Here is a 24802-nt window from a genome sequence, read left to right on the forward strand (position 1 = left end):
CGCGGTAGTTCTTCCGGCTCGCCCCGCGTGGCTGTTTTCTTCTGGCGGGCGGAAGGCTCCCCGGCTTTCCGGAAATTCCTGTAGTCAGTGACGTGCTGGGCACCCTGACGGAAACTTGCTTCCTGGAGTGATGTACGGACTGATTTTTTGGATGTCCTAGGTTTAGAGATTTTTACAGCCGGGCCTTGAAGCGGGCTGGGTGTGGACGCGGCCATCGGCCCTCAGGCCCAAACTGAGGAGCGCTAAAGGACCTGCACGGGGAAGGGAAGACGTCTGTAAATGACTCGGCAGTTGATACTGACTGGAAGTTGTCTACGCAGCCTTTCCCTGATCAGCGCCTCTTCCCTCCACATGTCCATCTTTGAGTAAACCTTTACGTACTCCAGGTCGGGTCTGAAGGATGATTGACACATTCCCCCAGCGCCAAGGAATCTGCTAGCGAGTTATATAGATGCCATAATTACATAGCGTGAAAATATATGTACATATAATATGTACGTACACGTAAAAACATGTTAGAAGTATGCAGAATCATTAAAACATTTAGCTTCTTTGTGTAGCCCGTTAGTGGGTCATTGGGCAGTGGCATCTTACTAGAAATTTTCCTGGGGCGCCTGGGTGGCTGAGTCATCAAGCGTCTGACTTGTGCTGGGGTCATGATCTCAGGGTCCTAATATCTAGCCCCTCACCTGGTTCCCTGTTCAGTGGGGAAGCCTGCTTCTCCCTCTCCCACTCTCCGGCTGTGTTCCCTCTCTCGCTCTGACTCTGTCAAATATTTTAAAATATATATATATATTTTTTTCTTAGATGAAGACTTCTTCCTGGGTATGCTTCACCACCACACACACGTCTTTTACTGAAAAACGTAGAGAAAGTGCAAATACCCAAGCCTGTTGAAGACATTCTCAGACAAAGAAAATGGTCTATGGGAAAATGGTATCAGTGTGAAAGACTTACCTGCCCTCAGGAGGCAGCAAATCCACAGTGCCTCGTGGAGGTATAAGGAAGCCTGAGTCACCAGAAGTCAGTAAAATTATATGTAAAATTTTGGCATTTCTCTTCATTAGGTATTAATTCTGATGTTATTTTTTAAAAAATATTTTGAGACCGAGAGAACACAAGCTGAGGGACCCGCAGAGGGAGAAGCAGGCTCCCGCTGAGCAGAGACCCAGTCACGGAGCTCCATTCAGGACACTGGCATGACCTCAGCAGAAGCGCCCCTTAGTTCTGAATTTGGAACGTTGTACTGAGGGCGCCTGGGTGGCTCAGTGAGGATAAGCCTCTGCCTTGGGCTCAGGTCATGATCTCAGGGTCCCGCATTGGGCTTTCTGCTCGGCAGGGAGCCTGCTTCACCTCCTCTCTATCTCTCTGCCTGCCTCTCTGCCTACTTGTGATCTCTGTCTGTCAAATAAACAAACAAATAAAAAAAAAAAAATCTTTGGGGCGCCTGAGTGGCTCAGTGGGTTGAAGCCTCTGCCTTCAGCTCAGGCCATGATCCCAGGAGTCTGGAATTGATTCCCGCATCGGGCTCTCTGCTCAGCAGGGAGCCTTCTTCCTCTCTCTCTCTGCCTGCCTCTCTGCCTGCTTGTGATCTGTTGGGTAAATGAATAAAATCTTAAAAAAAAAAAAAATCTTAAGAACGTTGTACTGAAATACTGCCTTTCATTGCTGAGATTTTTGGTCAAAAATTTTTTGTGCCCAAATTGAGTGCCTCACCCACCTTACTCTGGTCCTGGTCACTATCAGTGACTGACAACCTCGTTTTCCCACCTCTCAGCCAATAACAGCATACTGAGTGTTCAAGAGCTAGGCCATTCCTGTTCCATGTGGGCTCTCTCAGTCAACCTTTTCTTTAATACTAAATCTCCATCTACTTCACAATTGCAGTGCAGTCTGAAGCCCACCATCATTTGTCTTTGCATTTCTTTCATGTTTGTCAGACTTGCAAAGTGATAGGAAGGCATCCACACCTTCTTCCTTCATAGGTGTTTCCCCAGTAAATCTCTTGCACATTTACTCACATCTTGGCATCTGCTTCTAGAAGACTCAAACTGACACACTAAAGACAGAAAGTGTATTTTAAATTAGAAAGTGTGTAATATAGATTTAAACTTTTTTTCAGATTTGAGAAAGTGCGCTTGCATGAAAGCAAAGGGGGGGAGGGCATGGGCAGGAGAGGGAAAGACTTACAAACAGATTCTGCCTTTGGTGGGGCTCTTAGGACCCTGAGATCATGACCTGAGCTGAAACCAAGAGTCTGATGCTTAACTGAGCCACCCAGGCGCCCCCAATTTTTTTTTTTTAAGATTTTATTTATTTGACACAGAGAGATCACAAGTAGGCAGAGAGGCAGGCAGAGAGGGAGAGGAAAGCAGACTCCCCATTGAGCAGAGACACCGATGCGGGACTTGATCCCAGGACCCTAAGACTATGACCCGATCCGAAGGCAGAGGCTTAACCCACTGAGCCACTCAGGTGCCCCCAGTGTTTTGTTTCTAAGTTGAATGTGCAAAGCCAGGATATACAATGTCTTTTGTTTTTGGAGAGAGCGTTTGCAGAAGAGGAAGAGATAGAATCTTAAGCATGCTCCATGCCCATCATGGAGTCTAAGGTGGGGCTTGATCTCACAATCCTGAGATCATGACATGAACTAAAATCAAGGGTCAGATGCTTAACAAAATGAGCCACCCAGGCACCCCAGAATACACAATGCTTTAAAAACAAAATACAAAGCCTTTGGATTTTATATATTAAGTTTTAATTAAGAAGAAGTGAAAATTTATTCAGATCAATTTATTTGAACTCACATCCAAGAAGAACATTCAACTTCAGGATTAGAAATAAAAATGGGAACAGTTTACTTCTTTTTTGGTAAGGGGAGGATCATACAAGTCCAGCTGACAAGAGTACTAACAGCTTTGTGAAGTTACTAAACTCCGTCTATATTCAAGTATATATCAAGTTCTTACTTGGTTTATACAGAATTGATTCAATCCTAGCAAAGTCAGGGTAATTTAAGTAAACTGAGTTTTACTCTCAAGTCTGAAAGCTTAGATTTGATTATAACCACAGCAAAAGTGATTATCTTCACTTCCTGCAAATGTAATCAACTTTTAAAATAACAGGCAAACATCAATTTTACATAAACCTTATTAAGGGTAGGAGAAAACTGCAATTGTTCATTCAATTCGAGTCTAAACCACAAATCCAAATTGTACTTTATCTCTATTGTCAAATCAAGCCAAGAAAGCCTATTACAGACTGTAAGAAGTGAATGTGAACTTGCAGGATCCACTAAGGGGATACTCTGAAAATCTGTCATCACATTACTTTCAAGAAATTACAGAAATTATTTTCAAGTATGCTCCAAGGGTCACCTCTTAAATGAAGGAATAACCTTCAGGAAGTCAGGTGACAAGTATTATTTATCTACATTTTATACGCTAAGAGATGAAGATATTTAGGATTGAGTAATCTATTCAGAATTAAACAAAAAATAGACTCCACTTTTATTTGAAAAAGGATTAATGTACCCCAAATCCCTTTCCATTGGGTCATATCCATTAGTCTACACTTCTTAGAAGCCAATCCATTTAAAAAGTCACCTCCACTGTGTCAAATATCTTAATACACTAGAATGGCATAGGCAGACTCTTGTAGCATTGTTCATTTCTACTAGGACATTAAAAAAAGAAAAAAAAACTTTGTGCTTTCTGTTCATTCTTTAGAAATAAAAATAATTGTAAAACTGATTATAGTTAAAACCAAAATTGTAAAGATTTTTTTTTCCAAAATAGAAATAATAGTCTGCTTGATTTAAAATCTTTCATTCATTTGGGTATTATTTAACACATAGGAGTTTGTTTTTTTTTTTTTTTTTTACATTTAAACATTGTTCTCCCTGTGTTGTCTCCAGAAATAGTTAAGTCTACTTTCCTGTGAAATTTACTCCACCAATCAATATATAACCTATTTGACTCATTATAAATAAAAGTGACAAAAAAGTTTTAAAATAAAAACTAAGTATATTTGTAAGAGATAGGTTTCAACGTTTTTGTTTCAAGGGAAAAAACTGCTCTATTATGTGGGTCTATAAAATGATCCAAACTTCAGAGAGACAGGAAGTTGATAACTTGATTTGTCTTCTTAATGGCTTTGGCTCATGAATAAATGATAATGGTTTGTGTTTTTCTTATAAAAAGAAATGGAATTTGTATGAGTCCTATTGGCCACATTTACTCTACTTTTTAAAGGATTTCTAATTACTTAGACATTCTTTATATTATTTATAATAAGTCACAACTTTAACTGAAAGCCATTCTTTGACCATTAGCTGAAATTCAGGAAAGAACACAGTTCTGTTCACCAAATCAATAAATCTAACCACAGGCTGACTAAAAGCTTCCTTTAATCTTCTTCCTTTAAATTAAACCATTCTCCCTATGAATTATTTAAGTGACTGGCATAGCTATAGAAAGATCACATAGGATTTTTCATACAAAAATGCTCCAGGATCCCAAAAAAATCCATTCAGAATATTTTAGGAATTAGAATATGAATCAAGATGCTATAGCTTAAAAAAAAAAAAAAATGCATGGTGGTGGTGGTGGGATTGTCCTGAAAAGCTTGAGAAATAGAAGAGTCAAGTTTATTTCCTGATTAGTGCAGGATGATTCCCAAAGCGCAGTTAAGTGTCTGGTCCAGACCAGCTATTAGCAGTTAAGTAGTTCCCTTTCACTATCAAGGCTCTTCCCTGAGGTGATGCCTAAATTCTTAATTTTAATATTTTATCTTGTTTCTTTTAGCTCCATCTTCTCTCACCAGTAAGCTCTAGACATTTCCACCATGCTGATGCTTTCTCAACTCTGGAATTTACACTTTTCAAATGCCCACAAACCTAGAGTTACAAAATTTATATTTAGATATATTTGTATCTTTCCTTACGTTCCTTTCATGACTTAGTCACTTTTGTTTTATATATTCCAATAATTACATATTTTACATTTTAAAAATAGGTTTGTGAATACTGGATGCTCTTCCAAATTTATCCCCACAAAGAGAAAGGTATTAACCTTTCTGAATTCCAATTCTTTAATGTTTTAAAAAATTAATTACTCTTTCCTTTTTCCTTCGTGGTTAACAATTCCCTTCTCAAGTCTTTATACTTGTACTTTCCATATTTCTTTTCACTCTAGCAAATACCAAAGGAAAAATACAAACCATTTCAGAGTAAATGAGTCTCTTCCCTGCTCTCATTTATTAGATCATTTACTTCAAGGATATATATATGGCAGTATTTTGAAAATGTTAACAGTTATTAATACCTTTAAGTTGAAAAAATAAGAAAGCCAAAGAAAATATATCACAAGCAACCAGTTTGAATATATGAAAAGCTACTCATATCTTGATTTTCATATAAACATTAATTTTTACCATTATAAAAGACAACATAATTATATTTCACTTTTTCTTTATAAAATTACTCTATAACAGAATATTTGTTAGCTAGTCATCCCTAAGGTTTTTCTGTACTGATAAAAAGTTACTTTTAAAAGAAAAATATTTAAAACAATAATTGTTTCACAGAAACAGAAAATCTCATTATCAAATTCTGATAAAAAACTATAATCATGGGTAGAGTCTTACTACACTATTAATGTTCTTTCACCAAAAATGGATATTTAGGAAGCAGTTTATTGGTAAATAAGACAAGCTTCTCAGTGATCTACAAAAAGTGTCACAATAAAGATGAGGTAGTATGAGACTTTTCTACTTTTGAAAAAGGGAAGTATCATCTTTAGAAGAGATATTTATCCCGATATCGGTGTTAATGATATCCTGAGCCTCATTACTCCACAGACAGGTGCCATAATTAGTAGTTACCCTACCTGGAATAAGACAATCTTGAGATCACTGAGAAAAAAAAAATGCTAGAAAATGGTAAGATATTTTCTTGGTTTAATTTTGTTGTAACTGCTTAAAATGTATTTTAAAGCTATTACTGAAAAATGCCATCTTTATGTTTACAACAGAACTGCAGGAAAGGGAAATGCTACTTCAACATAAAAGCAATGATACTTAAGAAACATCTGTTCTAACTTGGAAACTTGAGTCAAATTTCTTCCAATCCAGGTAGAAGTAGCTTCCTACCAGACCTAAATTAGCATCAAGAAATCAATTACTAGGAAAAACAGAAAGAAAGAAAGAAATCAATTACTAGGATATTAAAAATGCCAATTTGTACAAAGGGCTAGACCGCTCACCAGAAGAAAAAACTGTCTAAGAAATTTATTTGCACTGACTCTTTAAAAAGTGGAGTTAGATAAGGTATCACTCCATTTACCTTTATCATACTGGGATGACATTTCTAAAAATGCTTCTGTACTGGGATAGCAAATTTAAAATACTACTTCTAGTGCCTAGTGCTATTCAGTATGGTGTAAGCCATGTAGCTCGCAAAACGTTTTTCCTTTTTTGAAGCCACAGTAAAGACATGTTAATTCTGAAGACAGGAATAATTATTTGAAACTTGAAAATCAAAACCAATATTAAGTTTCAAAAAACCGAGCTCCATGTTTTACTTCTTGAATCCTTAGTGAAGCTCACTTTAAAATAATGAAGACTACTTAGGTCCTCTTTGGTTACTGATGGAAATTTCTGGCTGTTTATAAAACCGTGGCATCTCTCCAAAATAACAGGCTCAGAGTTCCTATGAAAAGGGTAATCAGAAGAAATGCTTCATAAGTAAATACAGAAAAACCCCATAGTTGCTTTAATATGTTAGTAACTACTATACTAATAGTGTTATTATTTTTAAAGCTTCCAGCGAGAAAGGAACAATATTTGTTCTGAAGATAGCAACTCATCTAGGTTGAGTAAAAGACCTATTCAAAAATAAATGACCATGCTACAGTGTAGAAAATAAATTCACTTCCAAAAAGTCATGTTCTCATTTGATTCTTCCTAATCAGATTAATCAAATTTAGTAATACTGCTTTATAATTAGTATTTAAAATGAAAACACTTCAAGTTTAATTTCAAACCATTTTGTTACCTTTAACATCCCTATTATTTATTATTAAGGTACAAGACTCAATTACATTGATATGGATTGTGAATTACAACACACTCAGGTTAACTGAAGAATTTTAAAACAACTCGGGAAAGGGGGATGAGGAAACGGCATTTTATGTATAGGGATGCCAATGGCATAGGTTAACAAGGGAACATGTAGGAAAGGACATAAGCTTATTTTTAAAGGAAAGTACGAAATATAGATTACTTAATTGTATTTGCAATGCCTACCAAATTTCAAATATCCCTAGACCTTAAGCAAATTACAATTAAGAAAAAAAATTAAGTATACAATCTATCTGTAAAACCAAAAACCAAACACCTGGTCAAAAATATTCATTAACCCCTAGTGTGTAACTTTAAACAATTAGTTTATCTTAAGAAAAATAAACTGATCTGGAAGTAAAATTTAGGGCAGAGATTTATTTTAGATTTGAACTGCCCTTGTAGAAAAATTCAAAGTGACATAAGAAAAATAAAATATTAAATGAAAATATGTATATAATCATTCCCATATTCCTACACATTCCCTAGCATTGTTCTGGTGCATCAATCCTGAGTACTCTAACTTTTGATTTATAGTGATATTCCTTCAGATATAATTTCATAGAAGAAGGAATTGGAAGGGCATCAATGCCATCATAAGTTGTACAGTTACAAATAACTGTTCTGCATATATGCTGCAAGGAAAAGGGGAAGGTCCGAATTAAAGGAGTGGATAAAAGTGGTTCAAAGAACATACAGGCACTTGGGTCCTTATAATGTTCTAGGAGCCCAGTAATGTCAGGAGAATGGAAGACACAAGGATCATGTGCATCAAAGCTAAAGTTGTGATTCCATTGTTCAATTCTAGCATGAAGAGAACGACTATAGCGTCTAAAACTGACTGAGAATAAATAGTCTTCCTGTGCTGAGTCTCGAAGTAAAAAGGTACCCTCTGGTTTTCCCTCTAGTAGAGCTTCAGCTGCATATTTATCCATAACTCCCCAGTAACATGGATTGTTATTGATCTGCAGGAGGTCTGGTACAAGACAGTGGACATAATCAATCTGGGTATGGTACTTAGGAGGTGTTTCCAACTGCAGGATTTCTTCATCCATTTCCCATTTGGGTTTGTTTCTTTTCCTGGAACTTGTGCAAAGTGTAATAATTTCATCATCCGAATCCATATCACTATCTTCTATACTGTTATTTGAAAGCAGGTTCATCACAGAGCCAGTCATGGGACCACCTCTACATGAAGAAGCACTGTTGGTGGTTATGACACAGGGCTGAACATTGGTTTGTGAGAAGCAGTTTACCTCTTCTTCCACGTTTCTTCTTTGTTTTAGCTGACCATCCCTCAGTTCACTCTGAGACGAGTCTGTGCTTACCCATTCACTGGATTTGGAATTTATAGGAGCAGTGTGTCGTTTAATAAAGTGCCACCTAAAGGCTAAATCTGATCGAGGTGGGAAAGGACACTTATCTAACATGAGTTCACTGATATGAATTTTCCTTTTAGATGGAAGCCCCGAAGAGTGCCGACCACTACAATTCTTTATTGGAAAACACTGCCCCACGGCATCTTGCAGTTTCTGTTTAAGAGAGCGGCCTAAAAATCTATGCCCACAGGAATGATCTAAATCCAACTCGATAGATGAACAGCTGTGCTTCCTTTCTTGGCTCCTTAAAGGAACTTCAGTTTTCTCTACAGCATTCACTGTTTCAGCATCTGAACAACTTTCATTCTTTTTTGACCAAGATAGTTTCTTTCCACTCCACACATAACCGTCCTTTCTGTCAGCACTTCTACTTCGACTAGTTTTGGGCCTCACATCTACATTTTTGCTAATACTTTCACTATTTTCTGCCATTTTAACAAATTATCCACAAATTCCAGTGTTATAAATACTGCTTTTTCAGTTTTTCCAGCAGGAAGTTTCTTCTGGGCACTCTCTGGATATATCTAAAGGAAAACAAAACAAAACAGCAGTCATTTGTCATTCATTTCTTTTTTCTTAAAATTTTTTTGAGAGAAAGAGAGACCACAGGAACAGGGGAGAGGGAGAGGGAGAGAGAGAATCCCAGGCAGGCTCCATGCTCATGATAAGCAAGTGGGCAGGGGTGGGGTAGGGGTGAGGGGCAGAGACGGGGGAGAGAATCTCAAGCAGACTCCACATTGAGCACTGAGCCCAACATAGGGCTTGATTTCCTGACCATGAGATCATGACCTGAGATGAAACCAAGAATCAGACAAAGTTTAACCAACTGAGCCATCCAGGCATCCAATTGTCATTTACTTCACACACAGTAGTTTCTATTTTAAGCCCCAATCAGACATAAGATGAAAAAGCATAACTAGTACATGAACAAGATAAGAATACTGAATATGTTGGAAGACAGTTCCAAGATATTTTGTTTTCACTTAAATGATCTGCTCTTCTATATACTATAATTTCATAGTGCCCAGGAGTCAAGAATATACGTTCTTTTCCTACAGTTAATTTTCAATGTAGGTTGGAAAAAGTGAGGCCGCCTCTTAGTCCAACTGTATGCTCAAAATATGAACAATTGCTAGTCTTGAGGTATACCTTATGTCAATCTCTCCTCCCCTTATTTTTATTTCACAGCAGACTAATCAGTGAATTGATTACAAGAGGTAGAAATACATGAGTTGGTGTTTGAGAACCACTACCCTGTAGTTCCCTCAACCCTCAACCTCCCTCTCCTTGCTTTGTTTCCTATTGATTGAAAATATAAACTTTAAGTTCTAAAAGCTGTTGAGAATTAATAATCCCCACTGAACAACAGGAACGTCATGCAAGCATTCCCAATGCAGTTTTGTCAACTCATTTCAGTAAATGGTCAATTTCACTATCAGTCTGGGCAGTTTTTAGAAAATAAGGAATAGGATAAAAAAATAAAAAATCTGTTACTTTACACATATACCCTTGTATTTTTCTTGGTAATCTTGAGAAACAAGCAGTTAAATTTCTATAGAGCAATGACTGTCTTATAAAATTGGCTACAGGAGCACCTGAGTGGCTCAGTGGGTTAAAGCCTCTGCCTTCAGCTCAGGTCATGGTCCTGGGGTCCTGGGATTAAGCCCCACATTGGGCTCTCTGCTCAGCAGGGAGCCTGCTTCCCCCCCCCCCTCCCCACCTGCCTCTCTGCCTACTTGTGATCTCTGTTAAGTAAATAAATAAAATCTTTAAAAAAAATAAAATTGGCTAGATACATTAGAATTAAACAATGTGAAGCACTGAGTTTTATTAAGACTAATAGTAATGATTGGTTATAGAGGGGATTAGCTTAACTATTCTTAGGTGGAATATTAAGCCCAGAATTGAGATTCTGTAATACTAAATAAGGATTTTATAATCTCAAATATTATGCAAATGAAATTTGAATTTGGAGACTTTACAATTAAGTTTCTGATTATGTCAGAGGAACATCAGAATCCCACCAGTCACGTAAATGTTTAGAGCCACCTGAATGCATTTTCAAAGCAATAGGATTTTTCAAGCAAGCATCTGTAGTAGCAAATAAGACTGGCAAGTACTTAAAAGTGTGAACTAATGAATCAGACTTGCCAAATAAAATACTCCATTTCTGAACGCTGAATAGCACCTGGTGATTATACAGACTATTTTGTTTAGTGAGCTCACTAGTGAATACTCATTTAAAATCCATAGGGAAAGTATTTCTAAATCTAATTTTGGGGGATACATCATTATTTATTATACCAAAATTATATTCAACATTATGCTTTAGCTGTTTGTTGACTAAGTTCCATTGAACAAAAATAAACAAGAAGGCAACAAAGTAAGCTGAAGAATATGAAGAGTCATTGATTAGAAGACACATCTGTTATTAAGAGCTTATACTTAAACATATTTTTCAAGATAAAAATGTAATAAAGGAGCCCTAAGCAGACCTTTTTCATTAATACTATGTAGTTTCTACTTTTTTTATTCAGTTCTGAAAAATATGTAAGATCTGAAATGCCTGGTGATCTACTAAAAAAATACCCAAAGAGCAGTTTATTAAACTCTATAAGCAACTTTACTCCACTGAATATAAACTCCCTCAACTTGCCTATTAACTCTACCTTGTACCATTTCTTCTTTCACTTCTATTATCAAAGATAAGCTCCCTATCTCTGATCTTGATGGCATTCCCATCTTTACCAGGGCCTGCTTCAGTTTTTCTCTCTCAAGTTCTCTCTGCTGTCAGTAACAACCAAGTCTCCTATAAAATTGTTTAGTGATTCTAATGCTTCCTTTAGCTACTACACCTGCTGCTTTCCATTACTAAATTTGTTAGTGAATATTGTAACTTCATTTCCCCTCAAAATGAGAACAGCTTTTTGTTTTCTTCTGATTGTAAAATAAGTAATTGTTTGGTTTGAAATGGCCAAGTGAAAATCTTTTTGCTCTATCCTCTCAGAAGTCAACCTAAAACAAGGAAAAAATGAGAAAACACAAATCTTATCTTTGACAAGACTAGCAGATATCTACAACTTGAATCACAAAATATGAGGACAGAATATGAATGGAGGAGCAGTAAATAACTCAGCAGCAGAGAGCTGGGTAACACTAGGCACAGAGATGACAGGGATGAGAAGCAAACCAACAGAGTAAGCAAAGTCCAGGACTCTGAGGCACCAGAGGATACAGAAGTGGGTGGAGAACAGGGTGGAAAATATGCATAAGTACAACTGGATCTCTCCATTTTTTACTCCTACACTTAGAGGAGATGGGATATTTATCATTTGGGGAAACGGAACTAGTGAGGCCCAGAACTCTGGATATCAGACATAGAGGGCAGAGGGGAGGTTTGGAACAAAAATCAGAATGAAAGCTCCTACTTCCTTTTTCCATCCAACACCCAAAACTCCAGCAGCCAGACTTATACCTCCTAATAGGGGACTAAAAGATACTTTGCAGAAGAAACAGAATGGCCAAAGAGAAAAGACCTCTAGATGCTGACAGCTGGGACTCCACCAATAAAAAGCTCGGGGGGAGGTGCCTGGGTACCTCTGTTGGTTGAGTGATCCAAGAGTGGACTCTTGACTGTGGCTCGGGTCATGAGCTCAGGATTGTGAGATCAAGTCCCTTGCCAGGCTCCGTGCTCAGTGGGGAGTTTGCTCCAGATTCTCTCTCTCCCTCTTCCTATGCCCCTCCCCTGATGTATACTCTCTCTCTCTCTCTCAAAATAAATAAACGAATCAAAAAGAACAAAATAAAACAAATAAAACTGGAAGACCCACCCAAGCATGCAGAGAAGCTTGCCAGTCCACAAGCCCCACCTACTCACACACACAGCTGTCGGGCAGCATTGTTGTGCTTCATTCACTCCACGATATGAATAAATAGTCACAGGTCATCAGATTTTTGAGGAAAGCCTCTAACATGAACAATAACAGTTTTAGAGCCTAAAACTAAAAGCTTAGAGAAAACAATAACCACAAAAAGAGCAGAAAATAAAATTAATTTCTTCCAAGTTAAGAGAAGATATCACACCTACGAATAAGTAAGAGGCGTCTGGGACAATTGGAGAACAAGAAAGTTGTAAATTAAAAATATGATTACAGAGATAAAATATTCAATAGGAAAGTTGGGAGAATAAATTGAGGAAGTAACATGAAATAGGAAAAAAATGGTTTATTAGACACAGAAGGTAAGAAAACTTAGAGGACCAATATAGACATTTCACAGAAAATAACAAAATGAAGAAGGGAAACTATGTTAGAAAATTTCTCAGAACCAAAGTATATGTGCATCCATACTGATAGAGTTCACTGAGTACCCAGCACAATGGGGGGGGGAATGCACACTGAGCTACATTATTCTAAAATTTTAGAACCCTAGCGATAAAGTGGAGACACTAAAGTTAAGAGGGCAGATGTCATGTTAAGTGTTCTTACCACAGTTAAATAAAGAAATAAGTAAGTCCACACCCCAAAATTGATAAAAATTAAAAAACAATCTTCCTGGGGCGCCTGGGTGGCTCAGTGGGTTAAGCCTCTGTCTTTGGCTCAGGTCATGATCTCAGGGTCCTGGGATCGAATCCCCACGTCAGGCTCTCTGTTCAGCAGGGGGCCTGCTTCCCCCTCTCTGTCTGCCTGCCTCTCTGCCTACTTGTGATTGCTCTCTCTCTGTCAAATAAATAAATAAAAACTTTAAAACAAAACAAATCTTCCTGAGGAAAAAAGGTCACAAAGGATTGTAAATAAATGGCATCTGGCTTCTCAACAGTAACACTGGAAGCCAGAGGCTAGTTTTGGAAGATGGAAGCTACTTTCCAACTTTGAAGAGATAACCAGCCAAATTATCCATCAAATATGAGGATAAATTAAAGAAATTTTCAGATATGCAAAGCATTAACAATTTTACCTCATATTGGAAGATACAGTCTTCTAAAATTAGAATGTACACCCACAACAAAAGACATAACACAGGAAATAAAGAGAAGAAATGTGGGGCGCCTGGGTGGCTCAGTGGGTTAAGCCTCTGCCTTCGGCTCAGGTCATGATCTCAGGGTCCTGGGATCGAGTCCCACATGGGGCTCTCTGCTCAGCAGGGAGCCTGCTTCCTCCTCTCTCTCTCTGCCTGCCTCTCTGCCTACTTGTGATCTCTCTCTGTCAAATAAATAAATAAAATCTTAAAAAAAAAAAAAAAAGAGAGGAAATGTGAATTCTTAGGATGATGAAGAAGGAAAGTCTCTAGATAATAGGGTCTCCAGAGCAACTAGTTCACTTAACGACACATGGCTATAGACTCCAAGGTGGAAGATCTTGAAGAAAAAAAAAAAAAGAACAGACTTCTGGAAAATTCAATCGAAAACAATGCCCACAGAAGAATTAGGTAATTATCAATTACACAAAAATTCAAGAGTTATACAAGAAAGTAGAGTTGTAAAACATCTGGCTCAGGACTGAAAATATCATTTACGTATTCATCAAAACTGCAATATAAATGCAATTAAGAAAATGGAAAGATGGGATGCCTGGGTGGCTCAGTTGGTTAAGCATCTGCCTTCCGCTCGGGTCATGATCCCAGGGTTCTGGGATCGAGTTCTGCATCACGTTCCTTGCTCAGCGGGGAGCCTGTTTCTCCCTCTGCCTGCTGCTCCCGCTGCTTCCTGCTTGTGTTCATGCACACTCTCTCACTCTGACAAATAAATAAACAAAATCTTAAAAAAAAAGAAAAGGAGACTAAAAGAGTTAAATCCTCATCTATCATAAAAGGAAGTCAAGTGACAATGTCTGATAACTGATGAATCAAGAAAGAAGTATTAGCATACGATTTAGAAATAAAAGATTGAAAGTGGATGCCTTTGGATTGGGTAGGACTGTAGCATTTATATTATCTAATATTTCAATTTCATTTTTAACCTGGGTGCATATATCATTTTGATGAACATAAATAACCATAATTCATAGTCATGATTAATTCAAACTAAGCTTATAATTATGAAAAAAACAAAAACAAAAACAAAAACCCAAGCTATCCATAAACCTACCATTCAGCAGAAACCATTTTAACATTTTCAACATCTTTATGCATGGATATGAGAAGAATGCAGTTCCATAGCACAGTAATGGTGGCCACTAGCAGTATGGTTTGAGTCCAGTTTATTTTATACTAGCCACATGACTTGAAACCTCAGTGTTTTCATCTATAAAATAGAGATATTGGGGATGCCTGGGTGGCTCAGTTGGTTAAGTGGCTGCCTTTGGCTCAGGTCAGGATCCCACCGTCCTGGGATTGAGTCCTGCATCAGGCTCCTTTCTTAGCCGGAGATTGCTTCTCTCTCTGCCTCTGCCCACCACTCTGCCTGCTTATGCTCTCTCTCTCTCTCAGACAAATAAATAAATAAATCTTAAAAAAAAAAAAAAAAAAGAGAGAGATTGATGTTATTGTATTCAACTGTTGGAGATTAAATGAAATGATGTATATAAAGTACTCAGCTCAGATCCTAAATGTATTAAGTAATCAATAAATGTTCTTATTTTTTTTTTTAAAGAAACAGATTATACCTATATTATTTTATTAAAGCACATAAGCCAGTTTAATAGAAATTATTCCTGGGGCTCCTGGGTGACATAGTTGTTGGGAATGTCCAACTCTTGTTTTCTTCTCTGGTTGTGATCCCAGCCCCATGTTCAGCTCCACATTCATCACGGTGTCTGCTTGAGATTCTCTCTCCCTCTTCCTGTCCCTCCCACTTGTTCTCTCTCTCTCTCTCAAATAAGTAAATCTTAAAAAAAAGAAATAGTTTATAATGACAACATGACAGAATACTTTTGTCTCTAGTCCAATTCTAACTTAAAAAGTTTATAAGCAAATAGAATTTTCAGGAGGATAACATGTTTCAGTGAAAAAGGATCAACATGCCAGATATAGCTGGAACTCAAGAGACACGAAGCTAGAGAACATTTTCTCCCAGAGAACTAATTTCCACCCTTGTTCTATATAAGCTAACATGCCAACATAACAGATTTACTTTGATAAGGCTTACCAACTTGTACATAATAGTTACTAATAAATTAAGTATTCTCTGGATTTTTGGTTAACTGTTCTTACATGTGCTAATGCTGCAGATGTCCATAAAATAATGTGACATACCATCGCCCTAGATGAATGTTCCATACATTTACTTGTACTTAAAGAGTTAATACACAGAAAATCTTGACTTAGTTTTATATGTATCTGAGAATTATAGCCTTCTATAAATTTTACATAGCTATTTCTTTTGCTAGAAAACTGAGTTCATGCTTCAGAAGTCCCTCGCACTTTTATAAATTATGGCAAAAAATTGATTTGGTAAAACATGACCATATCAATATATGGTCCAAAATGTCATTTAATGTTACAGTCTTCAAAGTAGTAAGAAAATTTAACTTCTACTTATATTTGTATAAACATTAGAAAAATTAAAATTCATTACTGTTGAATATATGCTTGGCAATGTTCCCATCACTCATTGTCAAATTACTTGTTGGATGGTGTCCTGTTCCTGAAGGAAGAGTGGGAGTTCCAAAAAGCTGAGGACCTGATGGCAGCCCTCTCCATTTCTTTGTTTACCTACAGTGAACTGTACCTGCTTCCATGTTGCTAGAATAGATTTGTGGATTATATTACCTTAAATAATATAATCTTCACAATATTTGTAAACAGACACAATCATAGACATTTTATAACGTATCAGGTTTGCTAGTTATCTTAAGGTAACTAGCAAAGTACCGAAGTTGTTGAAATTGAAGGTGTTCTAAAATTGATGATCTTTACTGGGATAAGTGGTTCTCAGAAGCTATTTAGCAGATATATTAAAAAAGAAAGGCAAAACAGAACATTTAGCTGGTTATTTCATGGTGTAGGTAACATCTTAATTACTAATAAAGTAACTGCTTAAAAAAGTTTGTGCTACAGAGAGATCTTTTTAGAAAAAAGATATTCAGAATTTCCTTCACTATTATGTGATTTCTTTAAAAAAATGATAAAAATCCATTATATGTATAAACTCTCAAATCTTTACATTTAGAAAAATAATTTCTTTCTTTCTTTTCTTTTAAAGATTTTACTTATTTATTTGACAGACAGAGATCACAAGTAGGCAGAGAGGCAGGTAGAGAGAGAAAGAGAGGAAGAGAAGCAGGCCTCCTGCTGAGCAGAGAGCCCGATGCGGGGCTTGATCCCAGGACCCTAGAATCATGACCTGAGCCGAAAGCAGTGGCTTTAACCCACTGAGCCACCCAGGCACCCCAGAAAAATAATTTCTTAATCTCTTCCACAAGTTTCATTAAAACTTAACTTTTTTTTTTTTTTTTTTTTTTTTTTTAAAGCGAGTGCATGCAAGGGGTGGGGAACAGAGCAGAGGGAGAGAATCTTAAGAAGGCTCCATGCTGTGTGCAGTCTGACATGGGGCTCAATCCTATGACCCTGAGATCATGCTCGGAGATGAAATCCAGTCAGACACTTACTAAGCTTAACCGACTTTTTGCCACCCGGGGGGGCAAACCTTAAAATTCTTTTTTTTTTCTTTTTCTTTTTTTCCAAACCTTAAAATTCTTTTTTTAAAAAAGATTTTATTTATTTATTTTTTTAAGATTTTACTTATTTATTTGACAGACAGAGATCACAAATAGTTAGAGAGAGAGAAGAGGAAGTAGGTTCCCTGCTAAGCAGAGAGCCTGATGCAGGGCTCGATCCCAGGACCCTGGGATCATGACCTGAGCCGAAGGCAGAGACTTTAACCCACTGAGCCACCCAGGCACCCCCAAACCTTAAAATTCTTAAAAATAAGTTCAACCACAGTGTTCTCCATAAAAATAACAATTTTTAATGAGAACATTATTTTTACTGTTCTATTTTTAAAGACTAAAGATGAGTATTAGAAAAGTGTTTTGGTGTCTTGCCTATAGAAATAAAATCTAAATGTAAAAAAAAAGTGTTGGGTTCTGAATCTGAATGAATCCTTTCAAATAGCCTATCACTAGTTCTTGGAATTTTACAAATTTCGAATAAATGAGGCAGAAGAGATCAAAGTGATAAGAAAATGGCTTTATGGGGCACCTGGGTGGCTCAGTGGATTAACCTTCTGCCTTTGGCTCAGGTCATAATCTCAGGGTCCTGGGATTGAGCCCCGCCGATGTGGGGGGCTACTCTCTGCCTACTTGTGACCTCTCTCTCTCTCTCTGTGAAATAAATAAATCTTTAAAAAAAAAATAAGAAAGTGCCTTTACTACCATTTTTTATGTAGTATAGAAATCAAAGATGATACTTTAAAGGGTACTGACAAATCAAAGATCTTTGTTGGTAACTGCAAAGTTTTTTTTCTTTTTAAGAGGGTGAAAAAAATCACTAGGGAGAAGGTTGCTTTGGCTCTTGATTCAATAATTAATTTTTTATGAAGGCAGCTAAATTACATTGCTCTGGGGAGTACAGAGTGACATCTTTAAAAATTATTATTTCTTTTTTTAAAAAAATATTTAATTTATTTATTTGACAGAGATCACAAGTAAGCAGAGAGGCAGGTAGAGAGAGAGAGAGGAGGAAGCAGGCTCCCTGCTAAGCAGAGAGCCCGATGCAGGGCTCGATCCCAGGACCCTGGGATCATGACCGAACCGAGGGCAGAGGCTTTAATCCACTAAGCCACCAAGGTGCTTCCCCAAATTATTATTTCTTAATGAGCAAGAGGCAAATATCTAAAAAAGCAAATTTATATAAAAGTCACTTTCAAGAAAGCAAGTTCTTAGATTCCCAGCAGTCATGTGATTCCAGCTTCTACTGCAAGGACAGTGAACCTAGAATAAATATCCAACATAGCCATTCTGCTAACAAAGGTTTAAATAACATTTAATTAGGTCTATTGAATAAGGCCAAAGAGGTGATTTTAATTCAAGATTTCTACAGAAAATTGTTAAAAAGCCAACTATTAGGGATGCCTGTCTGGCTGGCTCAGTAGGCAGAGCATGAGACTCTCAATCTCAGGGGGTTATTATGAGTTCAAGGCCCATGCTGGGCATGAAGGCTCCTTAAAAAAAAAAAAAAAAAAAAAAAAAAGGCCAATAATTAAAGGGTTAAACTTCATCTATCTGAAAAATTCATTGTATTCTCTAGGACACTGGATACCAGAGCATTATTTTATGTATTAATTATTCACTGAACAACAACTTTATCTACAATGCATACCTAAGGCCAGAAGTCATGTAAATACTAAATTAAAATAAAATTGATCCTAAAATAATTATTTATTACACTACATAAAGAACTTAGAAATACATTATTACTCTGGTAGTAATTCAGCTCTGGGAATTTCCTGACCAAATCCAGGACTCCAAAGTTTACCTGTCATTATATGTCCCCAAACTGATCACAGACTATGATCAGAAAGCATTCTGATCATAGTTTGTGATAGCTCAATTGGACTATATGGGTCATAGTCCTTAACATTTGATCATAGTTTGATACTTGAAGAGGATTCTGTGGAGACATTTAGAGTCTACAAATAGAATATACTGGACAGTAGATGACGATGAATTCCTTGAAATATTAAGGAAAAACACGAAAACCAGGTTTGTTCACATGAAAAAAAAAATCTCAGCACTAAAAAAATGCTTTGTTTTGTTTTTCTCATTACAAGAGCAATATAGGCTCATTTTCCAGTAAATATTTTTGTGTCTGCCATTTTCATGCTATCAAGTCAGGGCTCATGGGACCTAACTGGAGTAATAAACAAACTAACAAAAGGAATTACTAATTAGTGCTACTATATCCACCTTCTCCCCATACTCTCCACTTACTTTCCCAATTATAGTTTGCTTATACTGGTGTCCGCCAGCCTGTACTTTCATGGACACTAGTTCTAAAAGATGCTAATACACATTCTAAAGAGATAGGGGTTTCCTTGTTAAACAAGTTTAGGAATGGCTTCCCATCTGAACTACTAACTACAATGCATATTTAGCAAAAGGTTCTGATAGGACCTTCAGTTAAGAAGCCTGCTAAGACACAGTTTCCTGTACTTAGTCCACACAAATCCTTTTTGAGCAAATTTTAGAAGAAATATTAACTTGGGCTAATATTTAAATGATTGTATGTTCCCTGAGCATGCCAGAGAGAAATGGCCAGGAACCTGTCACTGAACAAGAGAGAACAGAAAACTAAGAGCTGGCAGTACCTGGACTTTTAAAAGTGGAAGGACCTTAAAAGAATTCTGAAAACCAAAATATTTAAGATACATGATTCTAACTCTTTAGGGAATAAACTGGATTAAACAGATGTATTTTTTTCTTTCCAATTTATAATTTTTTAATTATAAAAACAATATATGCTCAGTATAAATTTATGGAACATCCAGAAAAGTTCAAAAGTTTTAAAAAAACCTATAATTCAATTACCTAAAGGTAGTAAATTTAGACATTTTGTTCTAGTTTCTTGCAGTTTATTTTCCTGTAAGAGTAATTTCGTCTAAAGAGAAAATTTTAGGGATGCCTGGGCGGCTCAGTGGGTTAAGCCTCTGCCTTCGGCTCAGGTCATGATCTCAGGGTCCTGGGATCAAGCCCCGCATTGAGCCCCACATTGGGTTATCTGCTCAGTGGGGAGCCTGCCCCCCCCCCCCCGCCCCGCCTGCCTCTCTGTCTACTTGTGACATCTCTCTTTGTGTCAAATAAATAAATAAAATCTTAAAAAAATAAAGAGAAAATTTTAATGTTTTAAACATCTATAAAAAATCAACAATCTAGTTTTTCACTATATTATATTTAAAAATGATAATGGGCAGATGAAATAGCACGAAGGGCTAAATCATCAAATACAGGCTAAAATCCAGACTTTGTCACATACTAGTTATATCATCTGATTTTAAAATCTCATTTAGCTTCAATTTTCACACTGCAAAATCTGGATAATGCAAGCTGCCTTATGTTTTTACCACCAGTATTTAAGATGTATGAAAATAGCATACATTGAGATTAATGAAAATGCATATTAGTTAGCTTCCAGGAGTACTCAGAACTTCTAATGTAAAATTAATTTCTAAAAATGAGAGGTGGGCAAGTGGCAAAATTAAAAAAAAAAAAAAAAGGAACAAAAGACAACAAAGGCCACATATAAGGCTTGAAAATCTGAGGCTGAGGGAGCTTCAGCATTTCTTTCTTTCTTTTTTTTTTTTTTTTTTAAGATTTTATTTATTTATTTGACAGAGAGAGAAAGAGAGTTCACAAGTAGGCAGAGAAGCAGGCAGAGAGAGGAAGATGAGCAGAAAGCCCAATATGAGGCTCAATCCCAGGACCCTGGGATCATGACCTGAGCTGAAGGCAGGGGCTTTAACCCACTGAGCAACCCAGGCACCCTAAACCTTTAATTATTATTATTATTTTTTAAGATTTTACTTATTTATTTGACAGAGAGAGATCACAAGTAGGCAGAGAGGCAGGCAGAGAGAGAGAGAGAGAGAGGATGAAGCAGGCTCCCTGCTGAGCAGAGAGCCCGATACGGGACTCGATCCCAGGACCCTGAGATCATGATCTGAGCCGAAGGCAGCAGCTTAACCCACTGAGCCACCCAGGCACCCCTAAACCTTTAATTATTAAAAGATGTAGCTTCTTGCAGCATCTGGGTGGCTCATTGGGTTAAGCTTCTGCCTTTGCCTCAAGTCATAATCTCATGGTCCTCTCAGGCTCTCTGCTCAGCAGGGAGCATCCTGGCCCCCATCCCCTCACCCCACTCCTGCTCCACCACCCACAGCCTCTCTGCCTACTTGTGATCCCTATCTGTCAAATGAATAAATAAAACCTTTAAAAAAAAAAATACAGCTTCTAGCAAGCAAATTTTAGTAAATACATAGATTTCAACAGAAAGAGTAGGCAAAGTTTCTTCTGATTATAAATTATTCTTTCCATTGTTTCATAATAATTACATTTCCTAAAAAAATTACATATCCTTATATTTAAGCTTGGGTGATAAGTTTTACCAATATAACTTTTAATAAACTAGTATAAGGTGACTCCAGACTTAAAATGCTTTTGTGAGACACCCACTGTTAATGATAAATAAATCCATTTGTGTTTTACTAAATTCTAAGTTTTATGGCAACACTTATGATATGGAGGAGCAGTATGGTAGACTACCTTGAATCTGAAGGTAAAAGATCTGAGTTCCATCTCTCATTTTGACATTTGGTAGGAATGTGACTTTGGACAAACTATAATCTCTCTGAGTCGGTCTCTTCATCAATAAAAGTGTGAATATATCTGTCTTGCTATGTAAGGATCCACTATCCAGGTGACAAAGTAATCAAATACTGTCGCTGCCTCTAGCCACAAGAGCTGGATAGCTGGGAAAAGAACTTTTATTGTATTCTTTTATAACTTAGTAAGTTTACACATAGTCAAGTATTATTTACTCCAAAAATAAATTAAATAGGCTGGTAAGTTTCAGGACATCTTCAGAGATACACAGATCTTCAGATTTCTAAATTGCCTTTAGAAATTGCCGTTCTCCTCATTTATTTTTGAGAGTGAGAGAGAGAACACACACATGTCAGAGAGATGGGGGTTGAGGGGCAGAGGGAGAGAGAGAATCTTAAGTAGGCTCCATGCCCAGAGCAGAGGCTCAAATTTCATGACCTGAGATGAAACAAGTTAGATGCTTAACTGACTGAGCCACCCAGATGTCCCTCTCTTTAGTTATTTTAACATTCTCTTCCAGCCTTATCTTTCACATAATTAGTGATTTTTACATCAAGTACATATTTTGTTGAAAATGCATTTTTTAAACTCCTTCCATAACACAACACTGGTATGTTTCTTAGATAAACTGAGTCTCTAAGAGTATATAATGTAGCTAATACTCATCACCATCAGCAGAATTGTAATATATTCGTGTTTTCTCATCCTATTGCTCTTGAGAACAGTATTTGTGAGTGTAAGGACACTATAAATGGTCACAACAGAGCAAAGCTAACTAATCTTCATAGCAGTTTAATCTGTGATCTTGGTGTCATTTTCAGGGAGTTCATTCAGCTACCCACTCCTATGAGACACCCACTGTTAATGATAAATAAATCCATTTGGAAAATTTTGACAGCCACAACAGATTCTTTTTAAAGGCTACATTATCCTAAATAACCACACTATCTTGCTAACATTTAAGTTACTTGCATTTCATTACCACACTATCTTGTACATGTTGTTTGAATGTCTGTTTCCATCAAGACCATGAACTCACTCACATTAAAATTTATAGGCATTTGACTGAAAGAGAAATGTAATACCAGCAAAAGTAAGAGTTTATCTTTTAATACTTGAAAACTTTTACAGGATAATGATTTAAACAAAAACAGTCTATTTTAAATAAAAGCACTAACTACCCACCCAAGGTACCCTGTTAATAACACTAGACATTAGTAACAATTAGTTTTATACATCCATGAGTATCTTCTATACACTGTAACAATCCATGGAAGCAGATATCTCCATTTTAGAAATAAATCTGACATTCAGAAAAAGTAAAGCATATTCAAGGTCATACAATGAGTAACTGAGTAATTAAAACCTGGGGCGGTTTGACTCTAAGGCCTAAGCTCTTTCCATACATATGAAATCTATAAAGGAAATTTTTCTTTAACCTATGGATTAAATGGCTTGATTGCTAAGGCAGAGTTAAGGGAGAGAAATATAGATACCATTCATAGTTTAATTATTTTTTAAAAAGCATTTTATTTATTTATTTGAGAGACAGAGAGAGTACATGAGACTGGGGAGGGTCAAAGGGAGAAGAGGACTCCCTGCTGAGCATGTGGGCCTAGGTCCCAGGACTCCAGGATCATGACCGGAGCTGAAGGCAGTCACTTAACCAACTGAGCCACCCAGACATTCATTCACGTGGCCATGAATGGCCACAAAGCCATTCATAATTTTAAAGTCACATAGTGTTATAGATGTCATAGTTAGGGCATTTTATACCTAGAATTCCTGTTCCAATTTACAGATTTTTTTTTATGCTGAGCTCTGAATAGTACGGCCTTGAAATCTCATCAAGATATATTCAATATAGAGACAAATATTGTCAGAGTTCCACTTCAATCCCATAGTCTATCCAGTGATATTTACTTGGATAAAAAAAAATTACATATCAGTCTATCTAAAAATTAATGAATGATCTCCAAATAAAATTAAGTCACTCAAAAAGAATCATCTCAGGTATCTTTTGCCGTTGCGGGAAATCCACAATAGTTTGGCTATTTTTCCACAAATTCCAAGTTCACTTTCAGCCAACCATTTTTCCTCTTCATTAACATACCAAACTTGAGTATCTAGGAAGCCTATGTGGAACCCTAGTGCTCCAAACAACCTTCACAGAATGCCAAGACAGGAAGAACAATAGCACCGTTTGTGTTAACTGTGCAACTTTTCACAATGGAACTAGGTTGAAAAACAATGGGGAAATGTCTACACCAGAAAAACGTCTCCCTTAGTTCATAAATTAGTGTCTGATGCAGACTAGAAGGTGGGTACCACAAAAATGTGTAACTGTGAGGGTATTCATCACACCCATCTACCAACATGGGAGAACACAGGGACACAATCAAAGCATGAACTTAATAGCCGAGACCTTGGTTCAGATTGTAAGGCGCGAACTAAGTATTCAACAATATTCTTTAGTTCTGGCTCTTCCTTTAGCTCTAAACACGCAGTTCAGAGAATTTTAGGTGGGGGGAGGGGGAAACCCAAGTTACTTTCTTCTTAAGGATTATATGTAGAAGGTCCCCCCTCCCCCATAAGCATTAATGTGCAGGCCATACCTCTTGGAACTAAGAATTGAGATGAAAATCTTCCCTCCTTTATCGCTATAGAAACGACAAGGTAAGGACACGAAGGATGCCAAGATTAAAGGTTTGGGAAGGTTCTCGGTCTCCTTGAGAGAAGATGCTCAAAGACCTCATTCTCTAACTGGGCCCCAAGGAGGAGCTGGACACGTTCAGCTGCACTCGGATATGGTTTCATGTTAGGAGAGGCTGGAAGGCGACAGCCGACCCCAGTCGGCAAAGCCAGGCAGCAACCACCCTTCCCCCACTCACCTCTCAGACCGCAGCTTAACTGGGGCTGTCCGAGAAACTGCCGCCATCACCACCGCCATCCCTCTTGAGTGCTCGCTAAGGTGGAGAAGGGAGGCCCAGCCACTTCTGCACCTCGTGTAGGTCCGAAAAGGCCGATGCCTTTGTGCAAGCCCCCACC

General features: G+C 37.2%; 1 protein-coding gene across 1 annotated transcript; it reads right to left on the bottom strand.

Moving 5' to 3' along the window:
• Nucleotides 1-2735: 2735 nt before the first annotated feature.
• Nucleotides 2736-24781, bottom strand: SOCS4 (suppressor of cytokine signaling 4). The gene is made up of 2 exons (XM_082735089.1): nt 24646-24781; nt 2736-9022 (listed from the first exon to the last, which is right to left on the bottom strand). The coding sequence occupies exon 2, from the start codon at nt 8928-8930 to the stop codon at nt 7605-7607; it is 1326 nt and encodes a 441-aa protein (XP_082591215.1). The 5' UTR covers nt 8931-9022; nt 24646-24781; the 3' UTR covers nt 2736-7604.
• Nucleotides 24782-24802: the final 21 nt, after the last annotated feature.

The sequence above is a fragment of the Mustela nivalis genome (genome assembly GCF_964662115.1).
Source record: "Mustela nivalis genome assembly, chromosome: 6".
In the NCBI taxonomy this organism is placed as follows: Eukaryota; Metazoa; Chordata; class Mammalia; order Carnivora; family Mustelidae; genus Mustela; species Mustela nivalis.

Bases quoted from the DNA above. Each gene is read 5' to 3' on its own strand.
- SOCS4 (XM_082735089.1), bottom strand. From the start codon at position 8,930: ATGGCAGAAAATAGTGAAAGTATTAGCAAAAATGTAGATGTGAGGCCC.